This window comes from Aythya marila (assembly GCF_965140915.1).
Source record: "Aythya marila genome assembly, chromosome: 17".
In the NCBI taxonomy this organism is placed as follows: Eukaryota; Metazoa; Chordata; class Aves; order Anseriformes; family Anatidae; genus Aythya; species Aythya marila.
The window spans coordinates 11,910,636-11,927,770 of NC_139058.1; the positions used below are offsets into that span (position 1 = coordinate 11,910,636).

General features: G+C 46.5%; 1 protein-coding gene across 18 annotated transcripts in view; it reads right to left on the reverse strand.

The window, feature by feature from the left end:
* Nucleotides 1-17,135, reverse strand: part of FBRSL1 (fibrosin like 1) — a 514,372-nt gene that overhangs the window by 288,429 nt on the left and 208,808 nt on the right. For 14 of the 18 annotated variants that reach the window (XM_082774368.1, XM_082774385.1, XM_082774381.1 and 11 more), the window contains exon 3: nucleotides 1,622-1,723. The exons of the other annotated variants lie outside the window; for them this stretch is intronic. In XM_082774368.1, coding sequence (XP_082630494.1) covers nucleotides 1,622-1,723 — 102 coding nt within the window. The remainder of the gene's footprint in view (nucleotides 1-1,621; nucleotides 1,724-17,135) is intronic. 18 annotated transcript variants of the gene reach the window in all.

Sequence of the window (17,135 nt, forward strand, 5' to 3'; positions counted from 1 at the left end):
TTAACTGCCTTTGAAGATTTCTGAGTGAATTAGGCACTCAAATGCAATTCCTACAGGCTCAGCCTGTAACTTTGGTGGCAAAGTGAAAGGAGGAGAAAAAACGGGAAGTGCATTGGCTTAACAAGAAAAGTCTCTGAGACCACTTAACGCTTTGACCTAAGCTAATGGCAGGGTCTGAATATGTTATTCCTCTCCCACGCCCCCACAGCACCGCGCAGCGCTACAAGGCACCTCTGGTCACATACCTGTCAAGAGTGGCCACGGAGAGGAAAAGGAGAGGATCACATCAATACATATGTGCAAAATCGAGATCATTATTGCCTAATAACACTGCCAAAGACGCCCTGCAGAAGGGTGATTTGCCCCAGGGCCCCCTCCCCACCTGTCCCCCCGGCGGAGCGTGGGCTCGCAGTGCCGGCTGCAGACCACAGGACAGGGTTATTTTTCTCTTCCTCCCACTGCGGGGGCTGTTTACAGCGCCCCATTCGCACTCCAAACATGTAGAGAGAATTTTCCCCCGTCACATTTCCCTGTCAGAGCTGTCAAGCTGAATCCCGCTTTAATCTGCCAAAAGCACTTTTCTGCTGACATTTTTAATAAATACTTTCAGCTTTTAAACACATTTGTGGGAGCCATTTTTTCCCCTTTTTCTCCCTTCTCCTCCTGTAGAATGGGCTCTGAAAGCCTTAATAGCAAATACATTACACTTATCAAAGGCTTCCCCCCCTCTTCCTTTTGCATCCTGAAGCGGAGGTAGTGTTTTCAATTTTAAAGCTAAATTAACTGTCCAATTGAATTTAGCTGGTGTGAGCCGTTTTCTGTGACAGGTTTTAGTTATGAAGCATATTTTACATTAATAGAACTCAACATGAAAACCACTCGCTCTGGGATTTCTGTGGCTTGCCATTGAAATGGCAAATTTAATATTTCAGACATGCTCGTGCCAGCGTTTGATTATTGTTCTTCATTTAAATCTCTCCTAACGGGAAAGGTCCTAATTAGTAAAAAATCATGTTTTAATGAAGGCGAAATGCTAATTGCTAACACAAAAAGCCTTCATATAAAATTATCCCAGCACTGCCATTGATTTCTTGGTGACTCAAAAGCCCATTTGTGTGTTTACACACTAAGGCACCATTTGCTTTTGTTTTATCATAACATTTCACTCAACATACCATCAAATTTCCTGAGAGAAAGACAGCTCTCCCCCAAAACCTTTCATAACTTGGAGGCAGGAAGCATAAAATTAGATGAACTGACTTTGCACCCAAACTACGTAATTACGTGCAGTAGCTAAAACCAAAAATACTGTAAAAAGCTTTTTAGCACAACTTCTTTGAGAAAAGAAAACAAAACATCAAGCCATTTTTCCCTGAGGAATAACAATTCCATTTTGTTTTCCCATCTCTGATCTTTCGCTTATCATATTATTTGCACCATGATTATAGTGTTTGCGAGGCAGCTCAACCACTTATGCCATAACACTCAATCATGACATAAAAAAAAGTTATTACACAGTGACCTCTGGATGCCAACATTTGTTCAGCAAGATTTATGAAAAGCCATGTCAGCAGCAGGAATTGCTGCAATGAAGCGATGCTTTCTCCTGAATGGTACTTACATCACTGAGACGGTCCCTTGAGCTGCTCCGCTGAGAGCTTGTGGCCTCCCTGATGCTGTCCTCCTCGCTATTTCTGCCACTTCTGCTTGTAGGGACCTTCATCTAGAGGGAGAAGAAGGAGGGGGAAAAAGGAGATTTTCAAGCACTGCCACCTGTTCCCGAGGTCGCCAACAGCGGTTTATCCAATGCTTTACTCCTAGGCCCACAGCACTGTGTTAAGAGGATGCTTTTGAACTCATGGGGCTTCTCTGAAGTTGGGCACAACCCTGTGTGTCCTCTCGTGACTGTGTGAGGAAGGGGCGCTTTTAGTGCTCCTGCAGGCAGGCCAGGCCGTGCCCCAGGACCAGGGCCTGACGCGGCGAGGGGAGCAGGCAGACAAACCCCCTGCACCTTTTGCTACCAGCAAACCTCAACAGAGTTGGAGCACTGCCACTCGCTGCTGGACCATGGCTGGTTTAGGTGGCCTCCAGGCATTTAGGCCGCAAGGGGTTTTCCTTGAGGGGCTCCAGCTAGATGCAGCCATCGCGCTGCAGCGGCCGTGGCTCTGCCCTCAGGTTTAGGGCGTCCCTGGAAAGCCTAACGCTGGCACCTGGTGCTCACTGGTCCCCTTCCACCAGGAGGTTTTTCACCTCTTCTAAGTTGCAGGCTTAGGTCTGGACTCTCGAGGGGGCCCAGACATGCCTCAGGGCCACCCCAAGCCACCACGCTGAGAGGACAGCACCTGCCTAACAGGCACCGGCCTGTTGTGCCCAGACACTGAGGGAAGGGCCTGAAGCACCTTGCTCAGGGGCACTTGAAGCAGAGCATGATTAATTCCTACAGCCAAGGCTGGCTGGCTCTCTAACCACTAAATCATCCCTTCTGAAGTTTTGGTTGCGTTTGTACATAGGATACTAAGTGAGAGGCGACAATGTTTGATATCACACAACTTTCCACTTATATCTGCAAAGCGTGTTACCAGGGGAGGAGAAGGATAGGATAGATATGTCATTCACAGCTTCATTCCTGGGCTCATTTACTAACAAATTATTCTGTTAATTCCCTTGTGAAATATTGGGTGGAAAGAAGTGTTTAATTTATTAATAGGTTCTATTCATATCAGTTTGGTTCCATTTAAATTACACTATTTAAAATGTCGGCTTGTACAAATTGGTACTTTTAATGGCAATAAAATCCCCTTGTTTCTTCACGTCCTATTTCAGTACAGTCTCCAGCTCCAGAGCCAGAAGGGTTTCCTTGCGGGACTCTGGCAAACCCCCCCATGTCCAGGCGGCTGTGCTGAGCTTGGCAGGGCATGGGCACAGCGCTGGCACCGAGACCACACTGATCTCTGCGCTCCCACAAACACCAGGTATTGCTGCCAGCTAAGCACCTCTATTACTATGAATATTTTAACACAACATTCAGGATACTATGTGCAGAATGAGCTCCGGTACTCATCTAGTGCACAGTACACAGCCGGGTATAGGCCTGTATATTAAAAGACAGAGGCAGTCTCACACTGACGTTCAGGCGACAACACATTTCTGGTTCAGCCCTCACTCCGCATGTCTTTCTGCTACAACGCATCTCACCAATACACCTTCTTCCTGAGGACAGGACTTTCAGACTCAGCCACATCAAGTGTTGGAACTACAGCTTTGCTCGTGGCCATCCTGTCACACAACTGCTGTTCCCAGCACCAGCGGCCCATCTTATTCACCGTAATACCCCTCCAACACGCTGCCCACCTGCAAACTTTTATCAGGAGTGATTTTTCATCTTTTCTCATCAAAACCTTAAAACAACACAACAACAGGAGGTAATTGCTGCTGGGATGTGCTAGAAGCATTTCCAACCAGCGGCAAGTCTGCATTTGCCACTATCAGTATCTTGTAATAAGGCAGCAAATAACCTCGAGTCCATCACATTGCATCCACATTGTTCTGTTTCCTTAATAAAAAGGCCAACAACATCTAGCACAGAAATCTAACTATATTACATCAATACTGCGGCCACTATCAATCACATTTTAAATCCCACATATAATTAAGTACATTTGAAATGACTTCTTTTTCAAAATACCTAAAATGATTGACATTCACTTATTTTATTCTCTTTTAGGTCTTTATTAAGCAATTACGATTTCAGTTATCCCATTATCTTGCCAATTCATGCCAAGTCAATAGGGTAAATGGCAATACCCAATTAATTACAGCCTTTCAAAAACACTGGCACACCAGCTTTCTTCAGTCATCTGTGTCTTCCTACACTTGCTCAAATCCCAACTTTACTGGTTCCCAGTCATAAGCCAGTTCTTCTGAAACTCTTGGATTTAAAGCATCTAACCTGCCAATTTCAGAGCATCCATCAGGCACTCTGTTTTTCCCTGAAATGGAACTATTTAACTGTTACTGAACAGAATTACAATTTCCTTAAATATGGTACAGAAATACCTGCTAAATTCTCGGGCTTTCTGATCCATAACTCTCCTGCTTCCACCTAGCAGCACATTAAAGCATGTCAAAATTATTACACTTTTGACATAAGCAACAAGAGAGAGGCAAATTAAAGGAAAAATAAATTACACCATTCCAAATCCTTCGATTTTCCTGATTGCAAATGCTCACCAGAATTATTCCAAAGGACTAAGTTGTCAGCTGTTTAAAGTTCGCACAGACTTATCCAACCTGCTCCCAGACTCCAATCTTTTGCTGTTTTTCTTAAGTTACAGTATGCTCCCAACACCACCTGTTCCTTTTCTCCAAATTTCATTAAAGGGAAACTACACCTACACACATGGTAACAAATTGAGACAATTTGACCTGACAAGGTCTTGCACGGGCAAGCAAATTAGAAGCATCACTGCTGCCATTAACCTTTCCAAGTAAATATCAATTATTAAACTTGCTGCACTACCTCTGTCCCCAGTTTGCTGCTGTGAATTAAGAGGGTCATCAGCCTTTTTGACAGATCTTGTTCATTTACACCTGCTGCCTGCCAGCAGGGGAGCCTGCACACCCGCTGCCCGAGTGCTGAGCCAAGCTGCCTTAATTCATCAGTAATTACCCTAATGAGCCACATGCAGGACCCAACTAGGAGGACAAGTTGTTCTGCTAAATTGGTTTCATGGCCACTCTCTGCATACCGGGGTATCACAGCAAGCTGCCCAGAAGCTTCTTTCCCAATGTCGCTTCCAGCTTGGCTGCTTGGCTTCCAGTCATTTGCTCTGGGTGGTTTTGCCTGAGTTGCAGAAACTCCTCCCAGCTGTACTCCCTTACTGAGCTTTACTATAAAGCTACATTGTCCTCCCTCTGAAAAAGGAGGTGGATGCGTGTCCCTGCGCCACGGCAGGCTGCCCGAGCTCTGTGGGCAGAGGTGAGGTGGGCTCCAGCCCCAGCCCTGCTGCAGGACCCTTTGGGGGGTCCTGGGCACCTCACCACAGTACAGACCCACGGCACAGTCCCCAGCAAGCAATGCCATGAACGCACAGGAAAAACACCTTGCCCCTTCCCATACATCACGTTGCCAGAGGCTCACGCAGACATCGGAGCAACACCTGCCACTGTTATTAAGTATTTTAAGGATAGGAGTCAAATAACCTCAACACACAATTGAGGAGAGGGCAGTCCGAAAATAGCTCATTACAGAAAAAGACTACAACAGCTAACATGCACCATCGAGGGAAGACCCCTCTGCAGCTTGCTGACGTCTCCAACCTGAGGGCACCCAGACAGCACACCGTGCGCCCTGCCTGCGTGGCAGCGAGCATCCCTCCTCAGTTCAGGCCTTGCCAGACAGCCCTTTCCAGGCGGTGTAACTGAGCCCAGACAGACACTAAGGGAGCAGCAGGTAGAGGCATATGTGGGCCAAATTCGAGTATCTTTGATCGCATAGCCTCCAGGTCTGCTCATGATATTTGAGGAGTCACCTGAGAAGCAAAAAGTCTCCAGATAACGCCAACACCCAAAGCTCCACAAGGGTCTTTAAAGGTGCTCTCCAGTGTCAGCTCCTGAGACCCGGGTGGAAGGGAACCTTTTCTTAAATGCAGGGTGACTGCATCACTTCAGGACTGCTAAGCTGGAACAAAATAAAAAGGGATGTGGGGAAGACTGAAGTTATTGGATAATTTCTCTCTTCCAAAGGCCAAACCCTGTCCTTATCCAAATCCTAAGTCAGCAAGACATTCACGTGAGTACGTATTCAGCTAAACCTTTAAATAGGTGCCCGAGTATTTGCTTAGCCAGAGCCTCTTTCAGCACTGAAGTTAACACGATGCACTAAAAGCATTATTTAAACCCAAGGCTGTTTGAAGAACAGAGCCTTCTGCACGATAAATAACATGCCCTACGAGGCAACACACCGCAGAGAAAAGCTGGCAGCAGGCAATCCCTGCTATCTGCAATAGCTGAGGCTCAGTTTTTACCAGAAGTCACAGATTTGTCTTTTGGAACACAAAATACCCTGTTTTCACCCCAGCGGGAGCCAGCCAGCACTGCAGACCGGGCTGGCTTGGCAGGAGCGAGGGCGCAAGGTACAGGAGGCTATGAGAGGCCGTAAGCCATTTGCATGCTGCAGGTGCTCGCGGACGGTCCCAAGCCATATTCAGAGCCAAGAATTATGAACCCTGCGCTGTTGGACATCATGTAGCATGATTAAATATCATAACTCATTCCAGCAATAACTCCGCTCTCATTAAAGTCCAGCCCTGCTATCCTGCACTGCTGCTGCCTTCTCGTTCCTCCCACCAAACCTCTCCCCTCCCTATTTCTTCTTGTGGGGTGTGGGCGGAGGATTGTATGAATGGGCAGAACAGGGTCTCGCCTCCCTAAAAAGGGCTTTTTTATTATCACCGTGCCTGCTCTCAGCGCCAGCTTTTTGATCATAGCAGGTCAGTCCATTCCGCATTTCCTTACGCCTTCCCCATGTCAGAGGAAAGCACGTTTTTATTTGGTGCACCTATTTTCGAACCACGAGCACGCTGCCCCCGCTCATTATTAATAAATACACTTCGATTTATCACAAGCTCCGTTTGAGTGCCACGGGGAGCCTGGGGCAAAAGGAGACAAATTCTTTTCTTAAGTTGTTCTGAAAGGTGCTGGGCTCCCCGACCCTCACCCCCATTAACCCAGCGCAGCTAGTTCGCTCCTACTGGGAGCTCCACGGCTTGCGCAGCGGCAGGCTCGGACTGATCTTGTGCCATCTCAATATATTTGTTCATTATCTTGCGCACACACAGAAGCATTTGGAAATGTACTCGGGGCACAGGCCAAATTGAATCATCTGCCTTCATTTTCCACACGATCTGAAGCTACAGCTGCTACAACAGGCTGTGGGATTTTTATTTTCCTTCCTTAACAGTTTTTCCTCTCTCTTAAAGCCACAGCAGGCTGATTTTAAACCTCTCCCCCTGCCTGGGTTTGCGTCTGCTCTTTACAAAATGGGTCTTGCAGACACACACGGGAGGGAGAAGAATTCCCAGCAACCCATTTCTGTGCTGTTCCGAAGGCAACAACAGGAAGCAACGCCCTCGGGGAGAGGCATAATTAAAATATTCATCTCAGAGACGCCTGCTCTGGTGGCTCCGGTGGGGCTATTAATTCATTAATCCTCTCACCTCTGCCAGCAGCAGGGACGGCAGCCTCCACCTCCGCGCTACACCTGGGGAACAAATGTCCCCCTTCCAGGGCAGGAGGGGGCAAAGAGGTCCTGCAGCACCGAGCCCAAGCGTGGCCCTCCAGGAGCATGTTAAGTGCTCGAGAAAAAAGTTTAATTCCTCTAAGAGCTTTGGAAGATCAACTTTCATTTCTGTTGAGAGAAAGGACAGACCAGACACAGCCTTTAGATTTTACTGACTTCACGGCAAATCTGTTTTGGCACAGGCCACGTGGAGGTAAGGAACAGCTGAGGGGCATCCAAGTCACAGGGTCCAGGTCCAAGCTTTCCGACCAGAGGCGGGGATGAGTCCCCCTTATCGCACTCATCTCTCTGAACTCATGCTGCTGAACGCCAGCTCTCATCTTGTCAGCACAGAATGACCGGCATCCATGCTGCCAAAGGACCCTTTCCGACTTTCTATAGGGCCAGCCTAAGGAAGAAAACTTTTCTGCAGGTAACGTTTCTCACTAACAAAGATTAGGATTCCCCAAGGATTCACCAAAGGAAATTGTATGGCCTGTCCCCTCCCCAACAAACAAGAAAATGATGCTTAACCAATATTTTGGAAAGACTTTTTTGCCAACATATGCTTGCATTTTGTTATCAGCTCCCAGATAAGCTTGCATTTCTCTTGGTGGACTATCAGCAGTAGCAGCTTTCTGCAGCAGGAGACAGTAAACTGCCTTAATAAATACAAATGGACAATTAAATTAAGATGTATTGGAGACTTGGAAAAAGTACTATTTGTGGACGAAGCAGTCTGTTAAGGGATTGCACTCAAGGCTAGTTCAATGTATTTTAAGCAGGCAACAATAAGTGGCAGTGAAACATACTACCCAGCGCTCTACTCCAATGATTAAAGAGCATGCTGAAATTATAAACGTCTGTTTTCCAGAAGGGAAAAAAAAAACAGTCACCAAGTTGCCTCTGGTTTTAATGCTGGAAACAAAACAAACCATTTGGCTTTAAAAATGTACTTCTTTAAACCTGAAAAGACCCATGTATCAAAACAAGGTGGAATCAGCTAAACACATTACTTCTGACTTGTTTCCTTGAAAATCCAGCCTTAATGCATTCTAACAAAATTTATCTATCCCAAGCATACCTCGTAATGAGATCAACTGGGAAAAATATCAGGCTTGTTTGTATATTTTATACTTGCTCTAACTTGGCAGTTTGGAGATTATGTATTCCCCAGGTCCCTCCTTAAATCGTTTCACACGCTGCAATTTGATTTTCTTTGGTTGCCCTTTTCCACAATTTTTTTGATACATTTTATTGAGTTCTGGCTCAGAGGGAAACGTTCCCTTTGAATTAAGGGTGCAATCATTTTTTTCCTCTAAATAAGGACATATGGTGTAGAAAGCAATGTTATGGTCCGAGGATTTTATGATTGAAGTAGGACTCATTTTAAAAAATGACAGTAACATCAGGTTAGATTAGAGTAGTTTTTCTAATTGGGTGGTGCTGCTGCGGATGTTGTGATCAGCTATCTCAGCTATAACTCATTTTAAATGTGACATGTCCATTTTTACTTACTGTGATAAAGAGCAAAACAAAGCAAGTTGCTAGGTTATGCCACAGAAGGAAATTTATCCTTTTTAATAAATTTTGTTTTTACATCCATTCAGAAAGTTATTCGGCTCTTAGCAGCTCAGAGTTTACACGTTTGACTGATATACAAACTACTGCTTTCTAATCCTGGCTTACCTATTTTCTCTGGATGAGCACTGAAACATCTTGCATTGCTGTTTACCAGTCTGTAACCCGCTGGTTAATTCTCGCCACTCTCTCTGGGATGCCAGGAGCGTGACTTCATGTTAGCAAAGGATTTCTGTCTAGAGGTTGTCAGTCAGCTGCTGCAGGAGGGCGAGCAACAACTTACCCTAACAAAAAGTAGCGTTACTGGAAAGTCAAAATACTCTAAAGCTGTTGCTGGTTTCTCAGCTCCTCAAGTAATGTTAGCTACTCATTAATAACCCAACTTTGCATCTTAACACTTGTTTTTACACTTTGACTTCCTAAGCACCTAACCGGAGAGAAACTCTGCTTGGTGTCACCATTGTCACAACATTGTCGAGAGCTGTGACCAAAGAGCAGGGACAGGACAGTGCCCTCGGGGACAGGAGAGGCCTTTTGCACTAGTGCCCTGCACCCAGGGGCCATGAGGAGCAGCAGGGTCAGCGTTTCTGTGGCCTGCCCGAGGCCCTGTGCCAGCTGCAGGCATTCTGCACCATGGCCATGCCGGCAGGTGGCCTGGGCTGCGGAGCAGGGCCGGCACCGCTTCACTCTCGGGAGCGCCAGGCCCACTGCAATGCACCAGCTAACGCTTATTTTGGAGAAGAGCTGGTGCTTAGACGGGCAAAACCGCTCGATTTTCCAGCTGCCATCCGGCCTGCATAGCAAACCGCACACTGTGTGCCCCCAGCCGTACTTGGCAGATGGTAGGAGACAGCTGGGAAAAGCTGGGTTTGACATACGTCAGTGACAAGCCGTGGCAGCGCAGACCTGCTGAGGTTACAGCTAGCGAGGGCGCAGCGCGGCGCTCCCTGCCCTGCCGCAGCCCGGCCTCCCCGCGGGGCAAGCTCAGCACCCGAGGTGGTGACAGGGCGACGGGCTGGCACGCGTGGGCTGCAGCACAACACCCCCCCGACCCATCACAGACCAGCACCCACCCCACAAGTGGTGATCCAGCAGAGGCAAGCTGTGAGCGACTGCAGGAGAAAAAGTCCAGACACACTGAACACACTCGGCAAAGAAATCAAATCAGCCCAGTGGGGCACCTTTGGGTGGGTTTGTAAGTAAGTGAAGGCACCTGTAGGTACAAAAAGGACGCATCACTTGGTGACTAAGGAGATACAGGCTGTAAAATTGGGAGATGACAATAAAGCCATAGCTGGACAATGGAGATGCATGATCACCATGAACGGAAATACAGCACTTATAATTACTGCATCGGTCATAACGCTAAGCCAGCGGGTGCCCTAACTACGCTTTAATTTAGCTACAGGTCTAAAGGCATAGCATCCAATAAATACCCTGTGAGAGAGCTGAAAGCCTCTGAGCAAGTTACTAAATAAGATTTGTAGCTTCAAGTTGCACATTAAGGTGATTCGGCCCCGTGATTCTCGGTTATAATGCACCATCCAATATGCATCCAATGAGAAGGTGATTTTGCACATTTTTTTTTTGGTGATGTGAAAGAAAGGGATACACTAAAGATCAGCTCCGTGCTCATACAATGGATGCACGAGGCCTTACCAGCACTAGGGCAGCTGACCGTGCTGGAAGGACCCCTGGGAGGGAAGCAGCTCTGTGCAGGACCGAGGTATGACCGACTAAGCATCAAGCTAGCACGGAAAGCGCTGTGTTCAGCTGGAGCCAATGGACTAAATTAGGCTGAGTTTACACAATGCTTTTAAACGCCATGTAGGAGGCAATCAGAATTGACAGCTTCAACATTGCTGCCATCTATGCATACAGATACCATCTATTAAAGGCTAATATCAACAGCTGTGATGTTCAAAGCAGAAGTAGATTTAATATACATATTAAATTGTCCAAAGCTGCAGGAGATGTTTCAAAATATGTTAGGAAATTCATCCAAGAAAAAATTCTCTGTATATCACAGTATTTCTCTGCTAGTATTACTACCCATTAAAAGTAAAAGGTCTGAATCAAAGACAAAAGATGATGGTAACCTTCAAAGACGATTTTACTAAGAGTAAATCCCCCAAAGGTAAACACATTACTAATGAGTGTCAGATAGGCAGAAACATTCAATGCAGTTATGCTTTATTCTTAGAAAGAAAAGAGATTCATTCCCCAGGCTTCTGGTACCAAACGAAAGACATTAAGCAGCATTTGCTAAGAACAAACTTTTTAAGAACAAAGTGCAGACCTGGCGCACAAGCCCCAGAAGAATGGGAGATCCACGTGCACATGGATAATATGCTTTATTAATTTATTCATCTATTTAATAGATCTTGGAATAGCCACTGAAAAGAAAAAAGTGTCGGGGAGATACTGCAGAAGAGCAACTGGGACTGTTTGGGCAGCTGTGGGCACATCACCCCAATACCAGGCTTGAGCAGCAGAAGAAAATCAATCCTTGATTGAACTGATCAAACTAAGTCATATTTCAGACAACAATGCTTTCTGGAAAATTAATCTTTTTGAATGAGACCAATTTCATTTATTTGGTAAGTCTGGTTGAAAAAGGAACCAGAAAAAAAAGATATAATTCTTGGTGCACTCATACTGGAAAATATTCTGATAAAATTAGCATGGCATAAATATCAAGGAAGCATATATTAAGTGGGGAACATATCGGCTGTGTTCTCAGAACGTTGTGTCAATAAACAATCATCAATGTTTAGTATAGATGTCAAAATGATTTAAACAAGGCTTGCAGTTCTTCAATAGTTTCATCAATATCTGGGAAAAATATTATCAAAGCCACTGCTGATAAAATCTAGATGCCAACCATATTTGTTTAAAAGTAAACAAGGCAGTTTTAGGCAGCAGCCTGGATCCCTTGAAAGACACATCTCACTGCAAAGCACCTCCAGAAGCTGTGCTGTGCTACGAGGAGCCAAGGCACCAAAGGGAACGGAGCTTTTCTGCACTGACCACTGGTGGCAGCTACAGCCTGACCTACGGCACAACTGGCCTGAGCTGCTCTGAGTCCTGCTTACCTGGAGCCCAGGGATCTACCAAATGGCCAAGGCGAACAGCAAAAGCTGCCAACGGGCACCCAGGCGTGATGCCCCTGCTCAGAGCTGGGAGCTGAAGTCATCACCCTGGTGGTGCGGGAGCATTTTTCATGGCAGCCTGCAAGCACTGGGGCTCTTTTCCATAGTTCAAGGCAGGGACACAAGCATCCCCCTTCTCTCTCAGGGATTTGCTCAAACCCTTGAAGAGTCCCACGTGAAAAACCCATGCTCAGTGCAGGAGGGTTTCGGATTCACTGCTAGGGCTCCAAGGCACCACAATAGAGCAATTAAAATCCCGCCAGATGTGTCATATAACACACGTTAAAAAAAGAAAAAACATACTGTGTGCAGATACAACAACAATTTGCTGTTCAAATTAATTCAGGAATCAGTACCATCCCTATAAACCCAATATACAAAACATATGCTACTGTAGGCATGCATAAGTTGCAAGCAATTTTTTCCAGATAAAGCCACACATGCAACTAATAAGCTCTAGGAAAAAAAAAAAAAAAAAAAAAAAAAAGAGAAGAAACAAAGTAAGTAAACAAAGGCTGCCCGGGGAGCGATGAATCTCACATTGCTGCTGTCACAGATCACAGCACCAGAGCCTGGAGCCGTCCCTCGGCACTGGGACAGCCTGGGGTCCTGCAGCTGGGCAGGGGACGAGCACAGCCCAGGGGGAAGGCAGCCGAGACCCTGCCCAGTGCTTTGCCCACCACCAGCACGACATCAAACTGCAGTGGCATGGCTGAAATGGCAGCAGACGTCTTTCACCTTGCAGGACCAGGCCTCAAACTCCATATTCTCAGCCATCCACAGACCAGCCCGCAGTCAGGTCCCTGAAATCATCTTTCTTCCCTCTGTTACGCCTGGAGACCCCCCAGGAGGCAGGAGCACGGCTCCCACATAGCAGCAGCTGGAGGAAACGCTGGAGTTAACACCAGAGGAGCACCCCTGCACTTGAAGCAGGAGCAATCCATCTGCTAGGATCACCCATCGCGATCGGTTGAGACATCAGTGTTGTCAAGGAAACTTTCTGTAGGGCTGTGAGGTCCTACACCACCACCTCCAGGTTTGTGATTTGAGGAAACACCGTGATAGCTACCAGAGCAGCACAGCCAGCTCCACAGAGAAACACAGAAGCAATTTCCTCCCGATGCCCATGGGACATCCTGTTTGCTGCTCGACATCCTGAAGAAAACAAAAGTCTAAGAATAATTACAGCCGAAGCAGCAAGGTGAAGCCCTTTGGTAATTTACAGCCCTGAATAAACGCAAAAAGGGTGACAATTATTTTAACTAATGATCAGCAAGCTTGGAGATTAACGTCCGCAGCCGAGGAGCAGCTCTTCATAGGGCAGCACAAGGGCTAGGGTAGGCACAGGGCCCTCCGAAACAGCCCTTTGAGACTTGTTGTCATCAGGGGACACAGCGGATTACCCAAAGGCTCAGCGGAGTGAAGAAAGCACAGAAAGCTTGATGGAGACGGCCTGGGATCCCACCCCCAGCTCCTTCCCACCTGACACAGACCGCACCGCTTCACGCCGCGTGGGAAAGGCTCGCTGGCTGCCCTGGAGCTCCTTCTGTAAGAGAAGGTGTGGGAGAAGGAAGAAAGCCCAAAGAACCAAATTCATCAAGGCAGAACTGTGGGTGGAGCGAGATCAGGTACTTCCTCGGTTCCTTAATGATCCCTTGTTGCTGCCAGTGGATGGGCAGCAAGGGGACACTGGGAGTAGGAAGGCAGAATGGCAAAAAGCCTCGAAAATTACCACGCAAAAATTGAGCATGTCTGCTTGAGATGTGACACTGGTCTCACATGGAGCTTTTGTGCTAACAGTCGTCGCGGTCGACATGCAAATTCCTTAGAGCAGTACATGTCAAGGCACCACTGCACATACATACTATAAATACCCTCGCTCGGAACACTTTACCTTAATGCTATTCACGATGTACCTGACAGCTTCCTATTTCAAACAATATTGCTGCTAAAGGAAACCATTAATGGAGGGCTAAAGGAAACAATCTCATTCACTGAACCAACACTGTTGTCTCGGCAAAACAAAGCAATTAACATCTGAGTTCACAGGAAAATATATTAGCACAACAGATGCATGTGCATGCATTTTGGCCCTTTGGTAAAATGCACTGTTTTGGGGCCAGATGTTTCTGCTCATGCCAAAGAAGAATCCAGCTGCATCAAGCTGTGAATATTTCTTCTGATCTGTCAAAATCTGCTATGAACTAGAAGAGAAAAAAACAGAACTGAAGTTTGAAATAGAAGTCTGTTTCCCACTGGGGATTTTACCACCATCTGTATTTTAAAAGCTTTAGTACAACTTGACAGAGTCTGAAAAAGTTTGCAGCACAATAGGTAAAGCACAGTGAAACACCATTCAAATAAGGTATCTGGGAGAGCTGAAACATATGGTAAAAGACTACTTTTGAAAATATTTTTCCCCTAAAATCAATTTAAACATATTAGTTGGATTTACAATGTGTTTAAGTTGTACAGCCTTTCTTGTAATGTGCTGCTAGTGTGAGCTGAACTCCTATTACTGACATGAAGGGCTAATATTGAATTACTGGATGAACAAGGTCCTTTTTTAAAAACACCAGCCACGATTTTTTTTTTTCTCACGGTTTTTAAGACCATATTTTGTTTCTTTCATTAATAGAATTACTATGGATTTGCACTGAAGCAAGAGCAAAATGACATCCTTTTCCTGCACCCATAAAAAAGGGAGCCACAACAGAAGCAGAATAGCTGGGAGTAAAACACGAAAGCCTTTCACAAGAGGAGTTCACAAACCATTCCCTCTTTGCCATAGCTTGGTGCTGTCCTTCCCAGAAACTGCCTACCTACCAGGAGCAGCACACTCCCAGCCTGCAGGCCACCTGTGGGAAAAGCTCTAATTCACAACACGCCAAAATACATTGTTCTAACCCAAAAGGCAGCTCCCCTCCTAACGCTGACATTTTCGAAGTGTCTCAGGTCCCCCGCCTCCTAAAGGTGTTGAGATTCCCATCTCCCATGCTTCACCCTGGAAATTTCAGCCTAAAAAATAGTATTAAAAATTCCCCATCAGACAAACACACACGGTGTCGTGCAAAGGCTGTGAAATACACCTGGACAGATCGGGACTGAATTCACTGCAGTTGAAATTCTGGCTAGAGCCCCCCCTCTGCATTTGTATGCTGGCGCTCAGCAGCTGTGCTGCCTTCCAGGTGTGCCGCGCAGCTTTGCCACTGACAGGGTTATCTATTTTACAGCGAATTATGCTAGCAGTGAAAATCACAGTAGAATTGTTTTGAAAGAAGCAGGCCTCAGATGGACAATTTAGATTTCACATAAGTTGAAAGAGGATTTGCAGGTTCAAATTATTAATCAACACCCTGCCAGGCAGGGACCAATAGCAATCTGCCGGTGCTGGGTTTTCTTGGACTTGAATGGTGAAATCTGGATTTTAGATTGACTCGGTGGGGAGAGGGGGTCTTGTGCCTACAGCCCTTTCCTTCTAAAGTATCCAGGCAAAACTGGGCCCTGGATTACGCAGGCAGATACGAGCTTAAGGACAGCAGGGAAAGTTCTTCCCCCTGGGAATCAGCAATTTGGTGCTTCACTTCTGAGCCAGTGGACGAGGCAACGAGGTTGCTTCTCAGTCGTTAAAAGCACGACAGGACATTACAAACTGCCCATGGGGTCACGTGGCCTCTCCGTCGTTAGCAAGAAGCATGGAAAAAAAGATGCCAGAAAAAGGTGGGCACCCGCTGAGCAGCCGCCGATTGCTGCAACAGCTCGGCTCTCCCGCAGCGCCAATCGCGATGACGCAGGCTGCTCCAGCAAGGAAGAATTTAATTGTAATGAGCCCCCCGCACAAGGTAACAACAGTTAATCACAGATAATCACACAGTGGGCGCTTCTGGTCACATCAGGCTAGGTTTAGCATCATTTTGCTTGACCCATCAAGCTGATACACGCCTGCAAAATTCTGCGGGGCCAGACTTGCAAATCAATGTCCGTGTTAAAAAAATATAATAATATTAAGAAAAAAAATCAGTAGGGAAATTCTTCATGATTTTGAAAAAATGCTAGCTAATGCTCTTTTACAAACAACATTTTGGAACGGGTAGAGCCACCATTTGCTGTGCATTTCTGTGCAACCCAACGTAATGCCCTGGGGGACGCTCACTGCCGCTGCCACGTGCGGGCAGGACGAGCAGTAGCACAGACCTGGCGTGCCTCAGTCACGGCCTGACGGCGTGTTTCAGGAGAGCACCCCATCTGTGCAGGTACTTAAAATGCAGCTCTCACATGCCAGAAGCCTCCCAGGCTCGGAGCCCAGCAGGCTGACACGGGGCACGCTGCAGTCCCGCTGTGGGCTCCCAAACAGCTGGCTGGGCTCTCAGCTCTGAAGCCCCCCTGTGCACGGTTGAACATTTTGCTGCCGAGCAGTGGACGAGGTGCAAAAGGCAGACGGGGAAGAGGAAGGTGCCAGCCTACGTGTGAGAAGATGCACGTATGTGAACAAGACAGGACTGCGCAACGCTCGAGCCAGACAGCACCCCTTCCACGTCTCCATTCTTCTCTCTAGCGTACATCTTTATTACAAAGAAGTGTTGCAAGATGAAATTTGGGAGCTTGAGGCTAAAATCAAAGTGGAAAGAAAGGGATGTGCTCCCACAGACCTTGATCGAAAGCGGTGATTTATTTTTTTTATTTTTACCATAACCGTCTCTCAGAGAAGCCATCCACAAAGCGTCACCCTGCTTCTCCTGGTGCCTTACGTTACAATCACGCTGGTTTCCTCTTGCCAGCTCCTCATCAAGGATTGCGCCCAGCACAGCCCTCTTTTCTTTCACATCTAGTCAGAAGGCAAATTAGTAGCAGCCTGATGGGGGAGTGCTAAATTTTTCATTACAATGTTTCTCTGGAGGTTTGGTGTTTAATAATTTGTACTGTATAAAATTTCACATATGGGAAAACAAGGCACCACACAGCCTCTCCAGATGCCTTTTTTTTTTTTTCTTCCTGCTAATCATGTGAGCCCCCCAGCTAAAGTCGTGGATTTAGGGCATAATTAAAGCTTTATACTTTAATAGTAATATGGGTAAAGCCCGATTTTATTTTTGAGGAGAACATGCCCCATTTGTAGATTCCCA